Here is a 25,398-nt window from a genome sequence, read left to right on the forward strand (position 1 = left end):
TTAGATCACAAGTTGTAAAAACATTCTCACAAACAACTAAACAAGCCTGGATTCCCATTTGATAAAATTTTGCCTCAGGGAGCTCATTTAAGGATATTTTGCTGTTAAGCGTTGAACTACATAATTGTCATTAATAACTGTCATCATTGTAAACTTGTTATTATAATAGTTATGTTAAGTCAGACTGTCGAATTGGAGTTCTTTCAAGTAGATTAAATTATATAATAGGTAGGTACATAGGTATTTTTTGTTTAACTAGAGATGACTGGGAACCCCATCAGTGGCAACAGGGGGTTTCTGGATCCCATTTTTAGAGCCAGTGGTTAAAATAATATTGTTGTTCCTAACCTAAGCCTGTCTCTGGCTTGGTGTTTTCTGTTTAGGGAGCTCCTGGTAACCGTGGTTTCCCTGGTCAAGATGGTCTGGCTGGTCCCAAGGTGAGTATCACAATGGTTACACTCGTCTCATAACAGGGTTTATTATTGCAGCAGGAATGGAAAATCCGCTGCCAAACAGGAAATGAACGGGGATGCATTCAGATAAAGAGAACATCTGAATTTGGCAGAGGAAGGAACAGATAAGAAACCGTATGAAACTGATGCATCTGGAGTCATGGTTGTAAATCTGTGGAACTGACAATTATGTGCCCATCTGCCGCTGATGTCATTTGAAAATTGCAGTCAAGCGAGGTCCAGTATTGTCATATGGCTTCCTGTATGTTTTTGTTAGTCACAGTGGGAAAATGACATTTTTGAATCGCCTCTTCATAATGCTGGTATATCGGGGACTCATATTTGCTAAAAAATCACATCACCGTGAATTACTATTCAATTTGACTCAGTCTGACTCAATATCCTTCAGATTCAACCGTGAAAAAGATAGCAGACATACAGAACTACTGCTGTACCTTTTCCCCATCATCCCTCCACATGATCTCATTACGTACACTTCTGTAAACTGAGCATATTGAGTATATTAACTGGATTATTTTCATCCATTATAGTGTAAATTTCAATACATCTTAGTTTAGGTTTGATTATTATGTGGGAAGTGTCTGAGATTACGTGCAAGAGTTTACAGTTGTCAAACCTACAGTATCAAATGTACACGTCCATCAGTGGCAGAGGCCTTTCTCTTTGCACCCGTAAGGCCACGGTTTGGAAAATGGCTTGAAAGCCATCCATCCGGCTTTAGCTATACAGCAGGTGTTTGCCAATTATGTCCCGTCACATTTATTATTCTCTGCATGAAAAACAATTTTAAAACAATTTCAAAACTATCTCTGACGGTATAATTGAATATTTAATTTCTCCGCTCTGACAATGTGTATGATGTTTTCAAGCCGATGCATTGCGCATGGTGAGTGAGAATTCTTATCATGAAGGACGATTCGTATCCACAGCCTGTTCATGCCTGAGTAATGCCCAGTAATGTGGTGCAGTGGTTGAATCTGTCAGTGTGAATAATCGGATGATAAGCTCTCTGTGGTTTTCACACCTTGCGAATGTGCAGACATTTGAAGCACCTTAGCCAAAACCATTTCAAAACAAAACTAACAAATCTGCTTGTGTGTGACCTTATTAGCTCAATATGATTTAAGCCATCTTGTCATTCAAGACATGATGTTCGTGCCTTGCATAAATTTGATTCAGCCACAGAAATATCCATTGTGATTTCACATTAAATATTTAATGTTTTATAGTGTTTTGACTGACTAAAACAGCCCAATAGTTCCAAAGCAATAACTTGAAAACTGGTCATTTTTCCAGCAAAAGCCCTCACTGATATATATTTACTTTCTGACCTTTCATTGACAAAATTTCACTGAGCATTGCATATTGAAGCAAAAAAACAAAAACAAACAAAAAAAAAAAAAACTGGCTATTTAGACCATCTTATATTTGTCAGTGAAGAATTTCTCTGAGAGAATTCAACAGTTACTTTAAAAAGCAACATCAAAAAGAGGATCTACAGCACCATTTGTTTTCAGTTCACTGGAAAGTGAAAATCTATTAAAGATTTTCCTTTAGTATCTCATGTGAAAGCTTTGCTGTAGAGGCTTTTCAAAAATAAATGAAGGAAACATTTAACATCGTTTTGGCAGGTTTTATTGAGCTTTAATTCATTCAGTGGTCCATGATGCCCCTGCAGCATAATTTTTCACTTCATTAACTTTTAATAATTCTTAGTCTGAGTGAAATTTGACAAGGCTGTATACAGTTTTGAGATTATGTGTTTGATGAGCCACGTAATGCGTGAAGTGCTCCTCCAAGATTCTCGTAGGTCTCAGATCAGCACTCTTATTTATTCTGTGAGTTAATAATGTCAGTACTCAATCAACCTTATTTCTCAGTCAAACAAACAGTCAGAGGCAAACTGATCAACACTCTTATTTCTAGGGGACTTGATGTAAAGCTCAATGAGGAGGGAAAAAAGATATATGTAGTTCAACAATGTGGCCATAAGAGGGCAGCATAGCTCTGAATCCAATGGTGTGCCAGTAACCTACATGTCCCACGTCCACAAAAACAGACATCTCATTTAGCATTATCAAGCCTCCTGCTGTTTCATTTATTCCAAAATGAATCTATCAGAATTTAGTCTCCTCATCTTCAGCAAGTCAATGAAACCACCTCACACCATTAACAGGAAAACTCATTTCCCTCACAGGGCTGGGAATTGAAGTGTCTCTTCCTTAATGAATGACTGAGTGACCACCTCCTAATGTATTCTCTCTCTCTCTTTCTCTCTATCTCTCTCTCTCTCCTCACACAGGGAGCTCCTGGTGAGCGTGGACCCCCTGGTGCTGGTGGTCCTAAGGGTGCTAACGGTGACCCTGGTCGTCCTGGAGAGCCTGGTCTGCCTGGTGCCAGGGTAAGCTCTCCCTTGGTGACAGTTTAGCTTTTTTTTTTTTTTTTTTTTTAAGCACTAATCTGGATACTAAAAAATAAGGAACTACTAATTTATTTTCAGATTCATGCCCACATACTTTTGACATTTTACAATGGGCAGTTCAGCTTGGCTACCAGGTTGTGAGACATATTACGTCAGATAGTCACTGTTTAAAAGAAAGAACACTGAAATTTTAAGTACCAAGTTTACTTTCAAATATACACAAATCAGCCGCATATATATTTCTGAATAGCTGCAGATCACTGATCACTGGCTTTTTTGAATGGCCTTGTTCAGCCAAAGCATAACAATGATAATAATCATAATAATATAACAATAACTGAAGTTTCTGATGCACATTAACAAATTACAGGAAGTGTGCTTATATTACTACAGTAACAGACTGTATGCCATCGTACATAGCAACTACAGTGCTAGCTACTGTAAACCCACTTGAAGACTAATATTAGTCCAATGCATCAGAATAAATGTGGCATTTTCCTGGGTTATCTTAATTCTGTCAACCGCAGCCCACATCTAAACTTTGATCTGCCCCGTCTTCTTCGCCTTACCTGTCAAAAGTGGAAATTGATATTTGGAAACTTTGCGCTTGACAGGGAAGTTTGGCTTGAGCACTTCAAACCAGATATCTTTAGAAGTCTAGCCCATTAAAATCATTAACTCAAACATTGTCTCATTCAGTTCTCAGGCATTAGTCACTTCCGTTAATAGGTGTTACACTGTTGCTTGGTGCTTAAAAGGCCCAATTAGTGGTGTAAAATCAATTTCCTATAGTGCCATATGTTTCCGCCTTAGTGTAGCTCATGCCTGCGAGAGAAGTCTGATGACTCATTCTGTTTCTATTCTGCACTTGTAGGGTCTCACTGGACGTCCTGGTGATGCTGGTCCTCAAGGAAAAGTTGGACCCTCTGTAAGTGTTGTTGTGCCTTTGAAAATCAATATGAGTAATCCCCAGTATGTGCCCTCGTGCAGAGTCTAGAAGCAATGTGATATTACACACACAATGGCCAAGCAGGGACTTGTAATTTTACCAAATGTGCTCCCATCACCTAATGACCCATAAGTGGTTCATCAAATTGAATTGCAGGAGATTTATCCACCCATTATCTGCAGGCCCTACTGCCAGAGTGGTTTGTGTTTCAAATATTCATAATTGCTCTGTTTTTTATGACTACAAAGTCTTTTTGAGACAGACAACTGTCTTCAACATTGACATTCAGTTCAGAACGGAGGCAATTTCTCATCTTCAATTTGCCAGATAGGCTCATGCTTTTCATGATGGCCCTTAATCCTGAAGTGTATTAAGCTCTATTTTCTGTCTAGTCCGGCGTTTCCTCCAGGCTTTTATCTTGTGTGGAAAGCCCTCTAAAATAGCATTTAGTGACTCTAAAACTCTATTGAAACCCACATGAATTGAATTCTTTTTGTGGGCTGGCACCTATTTTAGGCAGAGTTGGTTCAGTTTGCCTGTTCCTCAGGAGATGAAAATGGTCTAAAGTCTGTTGCCATTGTTGTGTTGTGCACCCCACTTTTTTCTTCTAAGGTCCTATGGCTTTAATTACCCAAAATACTTTGAAGAATTACTGCTGCACTGTACCTACAAAATTATCTTTATATTTTCACAGTACTTTGATTATATGAGTTACTTTGATTATATGAACTATAGGTTCACTTTGAAGTCATCTGTTGTAGGAATGAAAATCTCAGTTTAATCACATTAGTGGATGAAGGGATGGATAGATCTTCTAACATATGAAATTTTTTAATTACTGGAAGAAAATGGTGATTTTCTAGCCACCACCCCAGTTGTTAAATTTGAGCCAATGTATGACTCACTGTCCCCCTTCTGACCCTGCTGTGCCTCTCTCTGATAGGGAGCGGCTGGTGAGGATGGTCGCCCTGGACCCCCTGGTCCCCAGGGAGCCCGTGGACAGCCTGGTGTCATGGGATTCCCCGGACCCAAAGGAGGCACTGTGAGTAATTACATAAAAAGTCAAGTCTAATTTTTAGATCCTGAAAATGTTGGTCAAGAAGCCAGAGAAATTGGCGTAATGGAAAAATGCCTCTATTTGTTTAAAAGATATTTGACTCATGACAGCAGTCCTACATTAAGGTCCAGTAGAACAACAAGTGTAGTCTTGTTTATGCTGGTTCAAGTCTTTGAATCTAAAGCAAAGACTTGAACCATTTTGTCCTGGTAATGGTGATGCTCACATCACACCCTGCATGTGGCCAACATCACATTCATGCCATTTGATGTGTAACATCATTAATACTCTTTGTCCCATCACAGAAGGCGCATGATACAACAAATCAGCCGTGGCCCGGAGGCTAACCACACTGTTTTGTCTCTGTTCTGATTAGGGAGAGGGTGGCAAGCCTGGTGAGAAAGGACTTCTCGGTGCCCCTGGTCTGAGAGTAAGTTCTCCAATTTCCTGCTTTCATTTATCCACAGGAAAAGTTTGACTAATTTGTCATTTCAAAATTATGAATTCATGTAAAAATAAGAAAGAGAAAGCTTTATGCTAATATCAGATTAAAAGGTTTTCATTTATTAACACTTTTACTGTAACTAATCAACCTTCGACTGAACTGAAGATTTTACTGAGTTCTAAATCCACACATTTATTTAAGCTGTTGAACTCTGATTTTATCTTAAAATTGCCCTTAAGTAGCTTCAAAGTTAATCTTTTTTGCATATTGCAGGACAATGACACATACTTATTCTGTGTCTGCTGATTGCAATGTCTCATAAAAGCAATATCACACTTACATTGAATCAAATATTCCAACCCAAAATGCTATAGTATTATGGCTGCACTGTTGCATCAAATAGAAAACATCCAGATGTCTGGTGCATCATTTTATACACATTTCTCTGTAAGTCAGCAGGATGTATTTGCTGTCTTTGGGAACCTTGGAATCTCCACTAGAATTTAAAATAAAGCTCTGCGGGTTTAAATAAAGCTCAGTTGTGCAGCATGCATTTGTAATGATGAACCCACCAGTGGGATGGGTTGAACATGTTAAAAAATAGATGAATGGTCTCACAATTTTATTCAGGTAAAGGATATACTTTATAGAATACATATGCAAGCAACAGACAATTACAGCAATGCTAAAACAGTGTAAATCATGCTTTCATAATGTTGATGTGCATGATTATTATGTGTCCAAATCATTAATCAGATAAACATTATAACATTACAGAGGACATTTTGCTTTGCACAGCTACATTCCTTCAGCATTGCTTCACTGTCATGTGAGTGGTTCAGTCTCCACATGAGAAGCACGTTGAAAGGCTTAATTATAGCTATCAGACCTCTACCTCGCAGATAGCATCGCCTCTATAGCCTAACTGTTGATATCTCTGTATTTGTCCCCCATCCCTGCTCCCTCCTCCCCTTCCTCCCTCTCCTCCTTCCTCTCCTCAGGGTCTGCCTGGTAAGGATGGTGAAACCGGCGCCGCTGGACCCCCTGGCCCTGCTGTACGTATCTCTATCTCTCCCACCCCACTCCATAGCATCAACATGATCTTATCCTTTTCTCAATTTGCTCTCAGAAGCAACCTGCAGTATCATTATATCCCAGACTGCCTCAATTATAGCTACGTCTGGAGAAAGGAGTCTTTAGCACAAAAGTCTGGCCACTGTAGCCATAGCATCACTGAAATCCCAAATTTTCAGTTTCTGTGCTTTACTGTGGTTAAAGTAATTTAGGATATTAAGTATTAAAATATAAAACTATAAGATGTAAAAAAAAAAAAAAAAAAATCCACTACTGATTTATAAATTTCCCGTCTTTACACGATAATGGCTGTTAGGTTCAGATGACAAGTCACATAAGAGACTAGGTGCCCATTAAAGAGTTAATGGGCACCATCTTTGACATTAAAGTCATATATGTGACATTTCTGATATTGAGCACCTTTGTCTCCAGGGTCCTGCTGGAGAGAGAGGAGAGCAAGGACAGCCTGGACCCCCAGGTTTCCAGGTGAGTCTACCGTAAACTGCATCTCAATTTGCAAATGTAACCACACCTTTATCTATGAGCATACAGTATCCTCCTCCATCTATCACCTAGACAAATACATCAGTCATTCAGTTTCTGTCTGACATCCCACTGTGCTGTGCTAAGAGTGACTAAAGTGTGGATAAAAAGGAGCACAAGCCGATCTAATGGGAAACTGCTACATTATGCGTGCTACAAATTTAGTCCTCTATGCATCTAAATAATATGGACATTTTTAACATTGATCAATGATCTGTTTTTTTTTCTGCCTGTTTCTGTATTTGTTTAGATTTTTTACAACTTATTTGTCTCTATTTCCATGTACAGGGTCTGCCTGGACCTCCTGGCCCCCCTGGTGAGGGAGGCAAGCCTGGAGACCAGGTAAGTGCACCTTTTTGATGAAACAGTATCGTGAGGTGACATAAACTCACCTAATGATCCCCATCTGGAACGCAGATCCAGCATGATGACAGGGGGAGACTTCATTGGTTTGACACTTGTGTCATCCAAATTACCTTAAATTACCTACCCCTGCAGTGCCCTTACCCTTAAAGAGTATTTTTTAGGCAAACACAAAATAAACACAGTGTAGGCTACAATTAAGTACCAATGTGAAGAACGAGGCCAGATATCCTCTTATGACCAACCAATCACAGTGCACGGCCGCATGTAGATTTGACGTGAAGTCAAGATTTTTGGGCAGATACACGGTGCCTGTGTGGCCTTTGCAGCACTCTTTTCAATAAATTTGTATCAAATAGCACTGAATAACATGCACAAACACTGTTTTCATTGAAGTATAAAATGCACTTAGCCCTGGCAATGTTAGTGTCCTTCTCCACTTTATAAATGATACCTTTGAGGTATCACTTTGAGGTGAGAACTGTTTGTCCCAACATGAACTGGAGTGCTGAGGCTATGCAATGCAGTTTCATAAATGAATCTTGGCAGTATTTATTTCTATAATCATCTTACCATTTGTATCTACTTTGCCTCACTCCAAGCCAATCTGAAAACATAACTTTTTGTCATTCAACATTTGGCATTCAAGATGCATGGCGTGACTTATCATTACGCTGACGTCATCCCCTTATAGGACAACCTTACATGTTTCATCTCACCTCTCCCTTTCTGTCTCTCATTTCAGGGTGTTCCCGGAGAGGGTGGAGCTGCTGGTGCAACTGGACCCAGAGTAAGAGGATTGACTTAATTTAATTTCACACCTGATTGTTTGACAGATTGTCCAACATACAGCTGATTGTCCATCCTGTCCCTGGATGTGTTGCCGTACAGGGTGAGCGTGGTTTCCCAGGAGAGAGAGGAGGCGCTGGTCCTCAGGGTCTGCAGGGACCTCGTGGTCTGCCTGGAACACCTGGAACTGACGGACCCAAGGTGAGTCCGCTAGTTGGCCTGGCGTGTGGGGAGCATCCAGAGCTGAGATACACAAGTAGTTCAGGCCAAGGGCCAGCTTTGGAAAATGAAACGGAGCCAGGGGCCGCTGGATAAAACAAGCAATTATTGACTTCTTTCCTTTACACTGTTCAGCTGGAACTAACATGCTAAACATGTCTTGACATGAGGCCCGGGCCACAATGGCAGCCATGTCTTTCTCTTTTAACTCACTGAAACCATGATATATCAGAAAATGGTGTGATTATTAGCCAAAAGTTGGTTTAAAAAATAACAGAAAATGACCAGAAAATAAGCAAAAAATAATTATAAATAGATATATAAATAAATGTAAAATTCCCCCCCAAAATTACTGGAAATAACCTGAATGTTTTGTTTGTTTGTTTGTTTGTTTGTTTTTTTAGAAATTCTGGCATTCTAACATTCAAACAAGCTCCATATCCACATGCTCCTTGGAACTCAAAAGGGTTAAAGGGAAACTGTGGGATTGCAGTAACTTCTGCACAAATCCTTTGGGATTTGTCTATATGTCTATGTGATAGTGAAGGTCGGGATGTGCAGGGTTGTTTATCACCATAAGCTTTTCATTATGGAAGAAAACAATCATAAAAAGAAGTGATTACTTGAAGTACAATCACACCACTAGCTCACTTCTGTCTGCAGTAGAGTCATACTGTTGGAAAATGGGGCTTCAAAGTTCAGCTTTGGTCATCTTTTTGACATTTTATATTGGTGCATACCCTGTCACTTGAAAAGAAAAGTCATGTAATTACCGCCAGGATCACCATGAGCGGAACCTCTTGATGTGCAGTCAAATGCTCTGCTACCGGGACATACCCATTTAAAGATTAATATAGTGGCAGTAGTGTGTGATTTTTTTGTATGAACGGTTGACATTTGGCCTTAGAGATCAGCTGTATCACAGCAGTCAGTGTCCCAGGAAGCAGTACTTTGTAACTTTTGCAAGAATAAAGTGGCCAAATGTGCCTCAGAGATTAACAAGCCACTTCAGAGACACTGACAAAAACTGTTTCCCAGAGACTTTAGCTCTGTGGGATTACGTAGTGACTACATTTCCAATAAAGCTATGTTGCCAAATGCCAGCCATGCCACAGTATTTTGTTATATCTATATTGTACAGTCTGATGTATGGCGGAAGAGCATAAAGTTGGTGGAATCCTTTTCTTTTTTAAAAATTGATTTATTATTTATTTTACTGTGTGGTCACATTTTAATCCCAGCTCAGAGGGCTTTCCTTAAGGTCAGACATGAGGGGACAGATTAGAGAATGGATTAGGGATCTGACATAAGGGCGATGGTGATAATAACAGTGGAGAGGTGAGCAGTCAATGTTTGCAGGGTGAAGGAGTAATCTCAAAGAGATGCAGAACAGACTTCTGCAACAGACAAACTGCCCATCTGCTAACTTCAGTTTGAAGTGATTGGCAGCAGAGAAAGAAAGAGCCTGTGCGACACCTGTGGTTAGAGCGTAATGGTGGGAGATAGACACAGAGCCGTTCCAGTCTGAGGATGAAACAGAAAGCTGTGCTGATAACAGCTGATTGCCAACTTCTGACCTGGACGGACTCTGGTGGAAAGCGACTTGTAAAGTCAAAGAAAAAGTGTGCACTTACTTGCATTTGTTTGCTTTGATGTTCCACTCTGATTCAAGATGCTGTCATAAGACAAATGCATTATTTTAAGATTATTCTTTGGACAGCTCTGCTTTATTAGATAGTCACAGTGGAGAGAGACAGGACAGACCGGGGATGATGTGGATCAAAGTGTCTGGGCTGGATTCAAACCCAGGCTGCTGCAGTTTAGCCCTAGTGTTATTTTTTTGTTACGTTCCTCCTTTACATTTTATTTTTTAATTACATTTGGTTAGGGTTAGGATTCATTAGGATTAGGTTCATGATTAAGGTGAGGATCATTTGGTGAAATATGCTTTTAGTTGGAAAAAGTGCATTTTCCACTATCAAGTGAGCATTAAAAATGAACAACACCAGTTACATGATTAAGAAATCAGGATTAGGGCTTTGACTGTTGTAAATGTTTTCACAGCTCTTTTCTTTTATTCCTCCATTCACCTGATATACTGTAACACAACAGCTCCAAACAGGATGTGCGGGGGTTTCTTTTGTTGACTGATTGAATGTCTTCTCACCCTGTGGCAACACTGTTTTTGTGATGTTGAGTCATAAATAAATATAGATACATAAAATCTCAGCCTAAGCAATCTGACAGAAGACAACAGAACGTACTGCCAAAAGTGCTGGCAGGAGATAAGTGTCGTGTTGTTTCAGTGTAAAACCTGCGGAGCCTCAGTAAACTTGTAGCTTCTTATCGTACCTGCAGCAGGTGCATACACACAGGCATTCAAAGTCCACTGACATAAAGCGCCTTTTTCCATCTTTCTCACTCATTCTCCATTATCCTAAATCCGTTTATCTCCCCCCCGTAACAGGGAGCCATTGGACCTGCTGGTGCCCCTGGAGCCCAGGGCCCACCCGGTCTGCAGGGTATGCCTGGAGAGAGAGGAACCTCAGGTATCCCTGGACCCAAAGGAGACAGAGTAAGCCTGGACTGCATCAAAGCATCAATGACAAATTTTTTTTTTTTCATCTGTTTTAATCTGATTCTGTTTTTTATCTGTCCTAACAGGTAACTGATTGTATTTTTTTGTCTTATAGGGTGACAATGGAGAGAAAGGACCTGAGGGTGCTCCTGGCAAAGACGGTTCCAGAGTGAGTGATCATCACCCGTTTTGTCCTCCATGACCCCGGACGCCTCAGCGCTGAATAGTCATTTGGTATCATAAACTAATCAGTTTTGCAACAGCTAATGGATCCACTCTTGTCCCATCACAGGGTCTCACTGGTCCCATTGGTCCTCCTGGTCCCGGTGGTCCCAATGGTGAGAAGGTGAGTGTTTCTTTTCTCTTTTCTCCCAAAAGCACAGTCAACCAGAGCTGCTCTCTTTAACTATAGTGCTTCTGTTTAGACATGGTTTTAACACAAAGGTCAAAACCTTGGCCTTTTTTGTCTCAAGTTCATCTTTTAATGTCAAATCTTTTACACTGTAGATGAGTCAGTCAAAAGGCCGAAAGCTAGCTGTCCTAACTTGTAGAACCAAGTCCTGAGTTTTGAATGATTTCCATGCTTTTTGTGTATATTTTTGTTGGGTGCATTTGGGCTACAGCTGACACTGACTGTGCATCTGAGCCCTTTTTGTATAGCTTGATGTTTGTGGCTGATGCTTGTGTGTCTTCCTCTAGGGTGAATCTGGTCCTTCTGGCCCTCCTGGTGCTCCTGGTACCCGTGGTGCTCCTGTAAGTATCACTCACCATTAAACAACATTAATTCACTCCAAATTGTCTAGTTAATGCCCCCAAATGGACTGAAATAGATGCATCCATAGGTTGCCACCCCCCCACCCCCCCTTTGTGAATTCAGATTCTACCTTGTGCCCTAGAAAGTCCACGATATACAGCAATCAATTCTAACAATACTCAGTAGTAAGCTTTGCTTTATTGCTAGTAATCATTTTGTTAGTTTAGACATTACAGTTTTAAAATGGTCAATGTTTATTTTGGAACGAGGCCATGACTGTACCATTAACCCAAGATCTTACTGCCGCCGCTCCTCCTTCCTCCTTCAGGGTGACAGGGGTGAGACTGGACCTCCTGGACCTGCTGGATTTGCTGGACCTCCTGTAAGTAACAAGAGCACAAATCACAGCATTAACCGTTGTTAGTCGTCATGTTGCAGAAGTCTGAAGGACATCAGCCTCAGGCCATCATGTGGGACTGTAGAGGAAGGATCCAGATGTGCTGGCAGGGTTTAGGAACATGCCTTAAAATAAATGATAATTTGAGCAATATAGTAACTTATATTGTAGTCATCTTTGTGGACTTTCTTGGTGGTAGATATTGTTTTTACTCAGTTACACTGTGTTGAGCCTATAGATGGTAATGGGATTATCACAAATACAATCAGTCTGTTACAATCAGTTGTAATTATCTGAACTGATATTGTGATATCTCTCTTGAAAATGAGATCTTGATCTCAATGGGACTTACCTGATTAAATAAAGCTTTTAATACTACTACTTCTATTAAGAAGAAGAAGAATAGAATTTTCTTTTCCAAATAAGATTTATATTAGTTTTTTAAAAACTGTACAAAATGCATTTTCTGCCAATATGGTGCTTTACCTTATACACAGATTATTTACTTTGGTCTTTTGAATATAATCACCTGTGAATTTATTACAAACACCATTTATTTTCCAAGATGGCCATGTGGTGATGGAGCACAACACGGTGAATAGGTATAACACTGAAACATGTTTATCAAATGAAGTTGCAGTTAAAATGTGTTCATCTTCAGCTCTCTGTCCTATTGCGTCTGTGCTCTGTAGATGAAAAACTAGGATGTGAGAGCTTGCCTGGTGTTGTGTTACCTGTCTTGAGAATTGGACTCAAGCTTTTGTTAACACGCATTTTCTTTATCACAGAGAAACATGAGCTCAGAGATGATAGGCATCAACCTCTGGCGTGGCTTTTCTTACAACATGTTAGTTCAGACATCCCTAGTTTCTGCAAAGACTTTGATCTCCAATTACGTTTACCTTTGTCTTAGGCATCAGTGAGTCATTTTTTCATCTTGACATATGTCTTGTTTCCTCACCGTATTACAGTGTGTAATTCTCTGGGGAGGAGAGAGATTAGACTTTTAGCCATTTTGAAGTCTTTTTCTGCCACTCAGTGTCATCCATTTTGCTTCTACCAAAGACTCCAGACTGACATCAAATAAATGCTCTTGATGAGTTGCATCCTCCCAAAAGGATGTTCATCAAAAGATTGTTTTCACTACCTGTTTTGTAAAAATGGGCCACAGCTATTTATAATGAGAGTGTATATTTTTTCTCTCTAAGGTTGCGATATGATTAATTATTGAATTTATGTCAGGATGAATAACTGTTTGCAGTGTCTAAATCATTTTTAGTTCACAGTTCACAGGCTCTAACATGTCCTAGAAACTAGATTAAACTGTCCATGTAATTCATCTCACAATGCCTAATCATCACAAAGATGAGAATAGCACTCATATTTTTAAAACATCAGCAGTTTTTTATGTAATCTTTTGAAATCTGAGGTCGCACTTTCATAACTTATTTTCTTATACTTAGCAAAGCAATCACAATCAAGTCGTCTGTGACAGAAAAAAATCAGGGTGTAGTGATTTTGACATTGTTTTCAAAGAACAATCCTTATAAATAAGACTTACGTCTAAATGAGCGCATCTGAATAGTTTTGCCTGTTGTTCCTACAGCAGTCTAATGCAGTTGAATGCAACAGCTCTGCCATAAATTCTACCTCTTAAGAAAGTTTATAACGTTCAGTTTGTGTCGACATTGTAGAGAATGTATAAATTTAATTTGTGTTTATCATTGAGGTTGCAGTTTGGAGAGGTCTTGTGCTGGACTACATTATATTGAGAGGTGTTTCTATTTTTTTTGCCCTCCCTCTTTATATACATGTCAAGGGACAGAATAGTAGAAACGCCTCTCAATAAAATGCACTCCAGTCCAACAGCAGCACTAACTATGAGCTCAATGCCAAACAGAGAACTGAATGAACACCTCTATTACTGTGACAAAAAGAAAACCTGAGCATTAGAGGCATCATCACAGTAAACTTTATGGCACAACAGTTGGATGTGATTGTATGGCATCTTCCTCATGCATGCATTCTCCCTCTTCACCACATATATTTGGAGAAACAACAATTAACCGTAGCATCCTCTGTGTTTATCAAATCACTTCTTAATAATTCTTCATCTAGCTGACCTACCTTTGGTTGTCATGTGTCCATGGCTGTCATATTTCATTATTGTTTCTGTTTATTCATTAAGGGTGCCGACGGCCAGCCTGGAGCCAAGGGAGAGCAGGGAGAAGGCGGACAGAAGGGTGACGCTGGTGCCCCTGGACCCCAAGGACCATCTGGTGCCCCTGGACCTGCAGTGGGTGTCATTCTAGGCTTTTTGACACTGCCAGACCAAACAGCAATTATTTTTTTTTGCAAGACAGCGATAGCTTTAAAATCAACTGAGAGCCAGTCTTTAAGATGAAAGATGCAAATAAATTCGTGACGCGGAGCCTAACATAGTTAAAAAGTAACTGGAAGTGTCATAGAAAAAACTCATCCTCTTCCATGAAAAATTTCACCAATATCAGACAGTAATGTATTTTTTCTGTTTCAGGGTCCTACAGGTGTTTCTGGACCTAAAGGTGCTCGTGGTGCTCAGGGACCTCCTGTAAGTGCTTGACCTTTTGAATAACACTCTCTTCAAACACCACCCATTGAAATTGTTATGTGACTTGTTATGTGAAGTTTTACAGTTAATCTAAGCATAGACACCATAATTCTGTCTGTTATCATTTTTTTTTTACCCACATTAACCCTCCCTCTCTTTGTCAGGGTGCGACTGGTTTCCCTGGTGCTGCTGGAAGAGTTGGACCACCTGGTCCCAATGTAGGTTCAGTCCCCTGCTGGCCACACCCAACAACTAAACACACCTCTTCATTTCACCTTACTGAGCACTGATTGGTCCACTTCTGAACAAATGATGAGCAGATGTGTAGCACTGTGCCCAATATAAATCTATAGATAGATAGATAGATAGATAGATAGATAGATAGATAGATAGATATGACACATGTATTGTACTGATTAGAAGCATTTTTGACAATTCTAGTAAGCTAAGCTCAACTCCTAAATATTTTTGCTACAGTTAGATAAAAAACAATTTTAGTTTAGTCATGCAGTCCATAATTTATTCATTGGCTCCTAAGTGAAGTGGAGAGGATGCAGGTAGTTGTGATACAGGAATGTTTCCAAAATGGCCTCTGTGCTAATGTCATCCAGGAAGCCTGATGCATATTGACCTGAATAAGGATGCTGCAGAGTAGTTAGTGTCATTGCCTCAGCACCCACTTACAGCCAATACAGAATGATATGTGATACTTCCGTAGTGTTTTTCACTGTTGCTATGAAAGTGATTGTGCTTTTAAAAAGTTGGACTGTGCTGATGTTGTGAAACGCAGCAGAAAAACAAATTACCAAATGGATTTGTGAGTTATCTAATGAGGTGCATGCTCCAAAATGTAAAAAATAGCAGGAAAATGCACATTCCATAAGGGTTTTAGTCAAAAGGAGTAAACTCCTGCCTGTTGCTTGTACCGTTGCTCACAGCATTATTTGTAAAGGTTAGACAGGTGACAGTTGTCTTGATCAGGTAATTAAACTTTTTAGAAGGAAGTGGAGTGCTTATATAGGTCTCACAGATGATCACAGCTCCTGAATCAAAGAAAAAGGTCACAAGAAAAATAGAACAACATTCTCCAAGATGTATGTCAAACACAAATACATGCTGCTTTCCCCGTAATCCCAAACCCTGTGAATATATTACACACACCTCACAGTGTTGGTATCCAGATTTACTAATGGTTCCTCCCTCCATACATGATGTAGGGTAATCCTGGACCTGCTGGCCCCGCCGGCCCTCCTGGTAAAGACGGACCCAAGGGTGTGAGGGGAGATGGCGGCCCCCCAGGAAGACAAGGTGATCCTGGACTCCGTGGTCCTGCTGGTGCCGCAGGAGAGAAGGGAGATCCTGGAGAGGATGGTCCCCCTGTAAGCATGTCATGTTTTTATCACTGTCCTCACATGCCCTGGACTCTCTGTTAGGTTGTCTCTCCTGACACTAAAACAACACCACATCAACACATTTAGCTACACATGCCCACTGTGTGTACCAGGAAGATGAACAGAGGTGTCCACTGCATGGAGAAGGAAATACTTTGATGTGTTCGCTTTCAACTTTCCAGCTGACTTTCATGTAGCTCTGTTTGCCCAAAGAGGCAATTGGATCAGTAATAGACAGCAGCCCTGCGCACTTTCCATTAATACACAGAGCTGTCAGTGTCCATTACAGACTATAATAACAGACCACGACATATCACAACACAGGCTGGCAGAAACCCACTGACAGGCCGCCTGATGACAGCACCTGAGGCTGCACTCAACACTACATACACACTCAACATAAACACACGACGAGCCCTGACAAGATAATATCATATCAAGTTGATTGCATACCCTAACGTAAAGATAGCAGCTGTGTCAAGACCTTGCCCATCTATAGATTATCAATCTGACGTCTTTGACCATGAATCAACTCGTCACAGCCTCTGTCAGGTGAATTATATGTATCAGGTGTCACATCGCTTCAGATATTTATAGGAAAAACATCCGAAAAGTTAAGGGAAGCAGAACATGTGGCCGAATGGACTGTGGTCGTGTGGATCAGCTCAGTCAGGGAGAGCAGAGAGGAGGCAGGGGCTTATGTCGGTTTAATTGACGATGAGTCAATTAATTGATTAGAAGATTGCGATAATCAGGGAATCGTTTTAATCATCTCATATTGTCATTAAATAAAAACCTTCAGGTTCTAAGTAAGACACTGTAAAATTGAGATTTGGGCTCTAGTAACTTATACTGGGTATTTGTTGTTTTTTTTATTTTATATATTAAGTGGGTTATTGATTAATCCCCACCCCCCACCCCCCTCAAAAAAAAAAAAAAAAAAAATCAATACATATACAGAGGTTCTCTACCTTTTGGGTGTCAAGGACCCCCAACATCCGGCCGCAGACTAGTATTTCATAAGATGTAGACTCAGGGATCCCTATCTGATAAGAATTAGCTATTCCATAACTGTCTATACAACATTATACAGATTAGCAGATTAACAATAAAGAGTGTGAAGCCTATGAACAGAATCATCATTCTTATACATTGTAATCAGTCTTATAATAGTGAAATTAAAATATTCCCCATTTTTTCTGGTGAACCCTTCCTCAAGGTTAGTTAGTTGGAAGAGTACAGCCAAACAGAAACAGAAATAAAACACAGCATACAAACAATAGAGCTTAATATAATGTTACTGAATTCAGTCGGTAAACAATAACAGGAGAAGGATATATGGTAGGAGAAAAATAAAATCTCAAATTCTTGACCACTGATATAACTTTTCCTCGTCTTACCTCTCTTCTCTTTCCTCCCCTTCGCCCCTCAGGGTCCCGACGGTCCCTCAGGTCCTCAGGGTCTGGCTGGCCAGCGTGGTATTGTGGGTCTGCCTGGTCAGCGCGGTGAGAGAGGTTTCCCCGGCCTGCCTGGACCTTCTGTAAGTACCTCGCTGTTCACTGAGATGAAATGACGCAGGATACAAAATGTTCCAAATAGTTCTGAAGTTGTAGGATTGTTGATTGTTGTTGCAGCATTTTCTCTTTTTGGAAAGGAGGATTATGTGATGTTTCCCACACTAAACCGTGGACAGTCACTGTGGAGTTGCTCAACTGTACTTTTGGCTGTCCTGTAATGTTAACAACAACATTTCTGCCAATGAGTAATGGTGTTAACATTGGCTTTTTCTCTTTTTCTATTGCATCTGTTCTCTACTTGTAAATACAATGGCTCTTAACTAAAGTAATATTTATAATTCAGCCTTTAAAACATTGTCTTGTTGTTCAGTGTGGACTGTTATATTGCTGAAGTGTCCTAATTGGAAGAGAATCTGACCTGAACCCAGACTCATCTCTGGGTGCTCTTAGGTTGTTTGATGTATAACTTGAGACAGGACTAACAACATCTCATGCTATTTAATATATGACATGAGCCATGTTTCCCTACTTAAATCATCTCTGGGGGCACGTTCTTATCATTAATTATTCACCAGTACACATAAAAAATAGAAAGAAAGAGGGGCATGAGGCAGAACTCATTCAGGAGTGCTCCAAGCAGATGATATACTTTTAATGATGGGAAGCTGTGTTTATCTCAGCATAGCTACAAGAGTCTTCCTTTTAAAGACAGCATTCCATGTTTAAAGTTTGACTGATATGAGTTTTGAAAGCCAACACCAATTCTAACATGTTTTGAATTGAAGCTGATGATAACCAGTATTTTGTGCTAATATTCTGTGTATTTATGTCTGATCTTATTTGTGCTAAAAAAAAAAAAAAAAGAAAAAAAAAAGAAAGAAAAAAAGAAAATAGAAAGAAAGAAAAAAACATTACAAGGATTCATTTTTTTTCCCATTTGTCCAGATGGAAAAGCCTCTGAAAGGCGTCCAGACTGTGGGACGCAAACTCTGCTGTAAAATTCACGCTAATGACTCAGGCAGTCATTGCACTTTTTGCAGACTGCCACCCCTGAAGCTGGTTAACTGCAAGCAAATCCTCACTGCTATTGCCTATCTGCAGTGGGTGATATCTCAATATAACAGTCTGACATTTTTATGGAAAGGTCAATATTCACCCGATACATTAGCAAACCAATTGGACTAACCTTAGCTGTGCTCACTCATACAGGTGTTTACAAAAACACTCACAAGCCATGGCACAAAACAGTATCAAAAGCAACCCTGGCAGTAGCTCCCCTCACTGTGCTGGGCTCTTTGACAAAAGTAAAACTTGTGGTGGCATGTATTTTGATTTTGATTTGTATTGTTAAGCCATACTTAACTTAACTCAGCATGAACCCTTTTACAGCAGCACAATGTCAACAAATACACTCATAAATAACATGGTATGTGAATGACATTACCTGAGGGTGAATAAATTAACGATTTGTATTTTTGTGTCAAGAGCCTTATAGCATTTTTAGATCTGATTTCTTTGTGCTTCTTACCCTATTTTTTATTGTGTTTATTGGCTATCAGTGCTACAGATTAAGCACAAAGCAGAGCAGAGAGGACAAATAAATAAGAACTAAATAAAACAGAGTAAATAAAAAAAAAAAAAACAGGGAATTAAAAACAGACAAAAACACAAACACAAAAGGAGGAGGTTCAGGTCACTTAAGAATTCAAAATGAAAAAAATAATAATGTATGAGGAGCTTTAAAGCTTTGATCCAGCATCATCGAGAAAGGGATGCCACATTTTCTCAAATTTAGTGTTTCTTAGCCTCTTACCCTCATGACTCTCTCCTCTCCTCTCTCCTCAGGGTGAGCCTGGTAAGCAGGGAGCTCCTGGTGGCAGTGGCGACCGTGGACCCCCTGGACCTGTTGGACCTCCTGGACTGACTGGACCCGCTGGAGAGCCTGGCAGAGAGGTCAGGAATAGCCATTGGCCAATGGCATGGCTGTTTTTGATGCACCTCTGCCACCTTTTATGTAGTCAGTGGTTATGTAGTGGTTCACAACTGAAATTATCCTGGCAATAAAATGGAATAAATTCACTTAAAATATGCTTTTGGCAGTTATGGAACCTCTAGAAAGAGTCCTGATTTATTGTGCATATGCTAGTAGTGCATGTTTATTTTTTATTTTAGTTATTTTTTATTTTTAGTTCATATTTGGAATAGTGCAATAAATCAGTATTCTAAAAACCACTGGCCTTGGGGAAGGAGAAGATATTAACATAACATATTGTTTTGTCATCTGACAGGGTAACCCTGGATCTGATGGCCCCCCTGGCAGAGATGGTGCCACCGGAATCAAGGTGAGAGCAATGGCATCATGTTTCATTATAATTTATATTCTCAGCAGATATTATGCTTAGATTATACCATCATCACACCACCTTCTGTGCTGTAGTATAGTGCTGTGGTTATGATGAAGTTGGCACCAGTGATGTTATATTTTGTTTATACCTGTGTTATGGCTCTAGCTAAGGGTAATGCTATACATGTACACACACTACAACTCTAATTCAAATAAGGTGAATGCGGAGTGGAAGCTTTCCACTTTAAAGGCTGCAAAATGGCCTGATTGGTAGGATTTCAGAAATTCTCTAAAATTGCCTGTAAAAATGGCAAATTTTTGAAAATGCAATGAATTAAAAATTAACTATGATAAATAAATCTCTAACAGTGTCATGATTAAACAGCTGTGATCAAATATGTATCTATATTGAGGAAAACATGAATTCCTGTGTTGTGGTACTTAAACATGGTATTATAACATTATAACATAACCACAGTGTAACTTCCTGACTCTCCCTGTCTGGTGCTCTCTGCTCTTTAGGGTGACCGTGGTAACACTGGCCCTGCTGGTGCTCCCGGTGCTCCAGGTGCTACTGGTGCTCCCGGCCCAGTCGGTCCCACTGGTAAACAGGGAGACAGAGGAGAGGCTGTGAGTATTAAATGAAGAAAAAATCTAGTACTCATTCTGGTCACTGCACTCTTGGCAACAACACATTCTTCTTTATTAATGTGAGAGGGGGTTTGTCGCAGTAAAAATCCATGGTCAGAAGTTTAGTATATAAAGAACAGTAATGTCTCTATTCTTAGCAAATAGACTTAATTTGTATAAAGTGACGTTCGAGTGCTGTCAACTGTCATAAAATGTGACAGAGCACAGGTACAGCGGAAGGTGTCTCAAGTGTTTGACTCTCAGCTGACGGACCTGAATCTGCCCCTCAATGATTATGGTGCTATAATAATAACACCATGGTAACAGTCAAACATGTGAAACCCTTTACATGTAATGTCTCATTTGCATGACATGTATTGACAATTTACATTTCAGCAGAGCTTTATTAACGTCTGTCATTTCACTAAATTTATCAGGACAAGTTGATGTGGTATCCCTAAATGCTTTTTTGTACGGAAATTGTCTTCCATTATATTCCATTGTAATTCAGTGGACACATTTGGCTTTCGGAGTTATCAGTATAGTTGTGGGAGGTCACGCTCTGTTATAAAGCTACAATAGCACTGAGCAAGTAAAAGAGGGAGATTACAGTACCATATGAATCCATCTTGAAACCATGTTTTTTTTCCCCCTTTCTTAGGGCGCCCAAGGGCCTGCTGGACCTTCAGGACCCGCTGGAGCTAGAGGAATGGCTGTATGTACTTTCTGAACAGCAACACACACAACTTTTGAATTTTCTCTGGCCTGCGCTGATACAAATAAACACAGAATTGATCTATCTGTTGCAAAGTTTAACAGACAAAGCCACACAATTCAGTGTGTAAGCATTTACACACAGAGCCAAATAAAGTCTTGAAAGTAACACTAGTCTTCAGGCTGGTACATTCTGGCAGGACACCTGCATTTTTCTGTTGTGAAACAAAACTGCAAAGACAGTAAACTGTGTGATCAAACTATGAATCCAACAGCAAACTTTGTTCCGTGCCCTACTTAAAAGAAATTGGAAGAGCGTAATCCGGTGACATGAGTGTTTCCTGACCAGACTGTTATGCACTGTCTCTCAGGGACCCCAAGGACCCCGTGGTGATAAGGGAGAGGCTGGAGAGGCTGGTGAGAGAGGACAGAAGGGACACAGAGGCTTCACCGGTCTGCAGGGTCTGCCTGGACCTCCCGTAAGATAACACACTCAATCTCTAGACCCTCTTGTATCCTAGCCTTTGTTCCAAACAGATCTATGTTTTAATAGTCATATGAGAACTGTTAAATTGATCTTTGTAATTTTGTCTTGTCATTGTTTTTCTGACATTCAGTTCCTCATTAATAGTGGAAGTAGTGTGAGTTTAACTTCTATATTATAGTATTCAACTACTTAATCCATTAATTTATCATGACTATAATCTGTGCTCCTCTTACAGGGTCAAGCTGGAGACCAGGGTGCTACCGGACCTTCTGGACCTGCCGGAGCAAGAGTGAGTATAAACCAGAGCTGTTTTTTTGGGGGGGTTGATATTGATATTGATATTTAGGTATAAAATAACATCTGATAACAATATATTGGGCAATATATTTTACACATAAAGACACATTTGTAGTAAGGAATTGTCAAATAGTTGTGATAAAGATATGTACTGGAGGCGTGATGTTTTGCAGCTGAACACTAAACTTCTTAGTTTCTTAGCACAATCAGCACCACCATCTGCTCGGCTGTGATCCGCCAACTCGCTGTCATACAAAGTATTGTAAACAGTAGAGTCTGCTTAACAAACTAATGATATCACCATTTTTATATGATCTCAAGTGCATTTTACCTTATAATTGGCCTTATAGTTCATGTCTCTTGCAGTATTCAATGCATGTTAAAGTTCAATGCTTCTTGTATTATTCAGAACAGCTTGGCTATTAGCAGAAGGTAAACAAAGCTGGAACCAGACATATTTTCTCTATCTTATTTGTTAGGTCTATTGCATTAGATACACGCCCAATCAACATACATACACATAGCATCACACATTCCGAGATCAAGGCATGGACAGTGGTTGGCCTGTCCATGTCCAGTAACTGGCCAATTACTCTCGGTTGCGTTTAAAGTCCAACCTATGTACGGGGCAGGCCCAAGCCCAAGAACATAAATATGTATCATTTCCTGATATCAACACTCATTCTGACTGAGATCCTGCGAGAGCTCTGTCACACTGAGACCAGCGCTGCCTTGCTTTACATGTGACCAAATAAATATTATATCTGAGAGCTGAAGATTGACTCCGGTCTGTCCTTGGGCATTCAACAAAAGAATCGGGTCCTAACAGTAGTAGTAGTAGTAGTAGTTTTATTTGGTCATTTAAGAGTAAATTAATACATTGCACTTTATTTTCACTTGCATAGAGAGACAGACCAAAAAAGTGTAGGCTGAAGCCTAAGCTTATTGTGCCTACCCTTTAGACCCTTAAATATCTTCTTACTAGAAAATACAACAACACAAACAGAACAAGAACAGAAAACAGACAACAAACAAACAAACAAAACGCAAAAAACAACTAACAGGAAATGAAACAATAAATCACTTCAATTTACAAAACAAGAGAAATACAGAAAAGTACTAGAAACTAACCCTTTACGTTATTTATATCACACTATTGCTCTATATCTCGCTATTATATTTGATCTGTACATCTTTTTAAATTTATTTATTAAACTACAATTTTTTAATTCTTTATCTAATCCATTCCATATTTTTACCCCTATAACTGATACACATCTATTTTTGTTATTTATTCTTGCATTAGTTTTTGAAGATGGCAGTTCCCCTTAAGTTGTACCGACTCTCTCTATGCTGGTACAGCTCCTGAATACAGCACGGAAGCAGATAATTTTATGCCTTATACATCATTATTGCAGTGTTGAGTTCAACTAGATCTTGTAATTTTAAGGTTTTCAATTCAATGAATAGTGGATTGGTTGGTGCATAGTAGTCAGATTTGCTAACAATTCTAATGACTTTCTTCTGTAGTATGAATAAAGGATTAATGGCCGTTTTGTAGTTGTTCCCCCATACTTCCACACAATAACTCATGTATGGGAGTATGAGGGAGCAATACAGGTTGAAGGGTGAGTTCTGGTTTAGAATGTTTTTCATTTTGTACAATACAGCAATGGTTTTGGATATTTTTGACCTTAAGTTTTTTATATGTGATTTCCAGTTAAGTTTATTATCAATTGTGATACCCAAGAACTTATTCTCATATACTCGTTCTATTTCTTCATTAGTAATCATGATTTTAACCTCTCTGTCTATTGATATATTACCAAAAATGATACATTTTGTTTTGCTGATGTTTAGTGACAGTTTATTGGCATCAAACCATTTCTTCAATATATTTAGCTCATTTTGAACTGTATCCAGGAGCTGATCCAAATCTCTTCCTGAGCAGCACAGACTGGTGTCGTCGGCAAACAAAACACATCTCATTTTATTAATATATTATAAACATCATTTATGTACATTATAAACAGTTTTGGACCCAGTACCGAGCCTTGAGGGACTCCAAATGAAATGTGTTTCATGTCAGAATCGACATTGTTCATATGTAATTGTAGTCTTTCACTAAGATAACTTTTAAGCCATTCATTTGCAAGTCCTCTGACACCGTATCTTTCCATTTTTTTCAAAAGCAGACCATGGTGGATCGTGTCAAATGCCTTTCTTAGGTCAATAAATACCCCTACTGCATATAACTTATCATTTATTGCTGTTGATATCTGTTCCACCAGATCCATGACTGCCATTGAGGTGGACCTATTTGATCTAAACCCATACTGATGGTCGCTGATTAAGTTGTCTTTTTCAATGAAATTGTCAAGCCTGGCTACAAACAGTTTTTCTAAAATCTTTGAAAATTGAGAGAGCAGAGACTCTTTACTGCAATATGCACTGGCTTTTCTTGGACATCAGCTGATGATATCTGCCAGCTGATATATAGTTGGGGTCTAGCACAAAAATTTATCAATTATTCAGTCGTTAAAGTGCTGATCTGACTGTCTTAAGATGAGGTGACATTTACACGGTCGAGGGATGCTCAGACAGCATTGTTGCTCTTAGAAATTTCATGAATTTTGTAGTGAATGCAAAGTCCTCACCCGTAATTTAATTTTGTTGTTTGTTTTTTTTTTTTGTTTTTTTTCACATGCAGTGTCTTATGAAAAGCCTTTCTCCATCTGTGTTTATAGGGACCACCTGGACCTGTTGGCCCCGCTGGAAAGGATGGTTCCAACGGCCTGCCAGGACCCATCGGACCCCCTGGACCTCGTGGTCGCTCGGGAGAGACTGGTCCTTCTGTGAGTGCCACAACCAAACTTTCCCCTGCTGTCACACTGATCCTCTAGTGCAGGAATTATAAGGGGCTAAAAATACCCTTGAGCCGGTAAATGTGTGCTTTCATTTGAGACCCTCTTTAATCACGTTAATTTGTTCTGCCTTATTATGCTTAATTGCAACCATGAGTTATGCATAACACATGCATGCACATTGACAATTATGTATTCAGGAATACAAAATGCCTTCAGAGGTGAGATAGAGGCAGACTGTACTCTGATTCAAACCGGCATCACTTCTGGCCATGCAAAATTCACACCACAAAATATAACATAATAACTCCCCTTGCTAAATTATGCCAGCGTCTGCGAGAATAATGCACTACTCAGGTGAAATGCATCCTGTATCATGTACTGATGACCCACACAGCTGACTCCCTTTCCAGTAATATATTGACTATAGCACTGTTTCATCTTTCCTCCTAGTCTCTTTGATCCAATGGTGGTGTAAAATTTCCCCTCACATGCTCCAGC

At 39.6% G+C, this 25,398-nt stretch overlaps 1 protein-coding gene across 3 annotated transcripts in view; it reads left to right on the top strand.

Annotated features, from left to right (window-relative positions):
- col2a1b (collagen, type II, alpha 1b) overlaps positions 1-25,398 on the top strand; it is a 56,388-nt gene that overhangs the window by 27,964 nt on the left and 3,026 nt on the right. For all 3 annotated transcript variants that reach the window (XM_030051880.1, XM_030051881.1, XM_030051882.1), the window contains 27 exons: positions 384-437; positions 2,776-2,874; positions 3,770-3,823; positions 4,788-4,886; positions 5,278-5,331; positions 6,348-6,401; positions 6,853-6,906; positions 7,252-7,305; positions 8,072-8,116; positions 8,218-8,316; positions 10,802-10,909; positions 11,028-11,081; positions 11,205-11,258; positions 11,612-11,665; positions 11,995-12,048; positions 14,252-14,359; positions 14,600-14,653; positions 14,818-14,871; positions 15,871-16,032; positions 17,477-17,584; positions 19,407-19,514; positions 19,850-19,903; positions 20,428-20,535; positions 21,197-21,250; positions 21,621-21,728; positions 21,972-22,025; positions 24,781-24,888. In XM_030051880.1, the coding sequence (XP_029907740.1) occupies positions 384-437; positions 2,776-2,874; positions 3,770-3,823; positions 4,788-4,886; positions 5,278-5,331; positions 6,348-6,401; positions 6,853-6,906; positions 7,252-7,305; positions 8,072-8,116; positions 8,218-8,316; positions 10,802-10,909; positions 11,028-11,081; positions 11,205-11,258; positions 11,612-11,665; positions 11,995-12,048; positions 14,252-14,359; positions 14,600-14,653; positions 14,818-14,871; positions 15,871-16,032; positions 17,477-17,584; positions 19,407-19,514; positions 19,850-19,903; positions 20,428-20,535; positions 21,197-21,250; positions 21,621-21,728; positions 21,972-22,025; positions 24,781-24,888 (2,070 nt within the window). The remainder of the gene's footprint in view (positions 1-383; positions 438-2,775; positions 2,875-3,769; positions 3,824-4,787; positions 4,887-5,277; positions 5,332-6,347; positions 6,402-6,852; positions 6,907-7,251; positions 7,306-8,071; positions 8,117-8,217; positions 8,317-10,801; positions 10,910-11,027; positions 11,082-11,204; positions 11,259-11,611; positions 11,666-11,994; positions 12,049-14,251; positions 14,360-14,599; positions 14,654-14,817; positions 14,872-15,870; positions 16,033-17,476; positions 17,585-19,406; positions 19,515-19,849; positions 19,904-20,427; positions 20,536-21,196; positions 21,251-21,620; positions 21,729-21,971; positions 22,026-24,780; positions 24,889-25,398) is intronic.

This window comes from Myripristis murdjan, chromosome 5 (assembly GCF_902150065.1).
Source record: "Myripristis murdjan chromosome 5, fMyrMur1.1, whole genome shotgun sequence".
Lineage (NCBI taxonomy): Eukaryota > Metazoa > Chordata > Actinopteri > Holocentriformes > Holocentridae > Myripristis > Myripristis murdjan.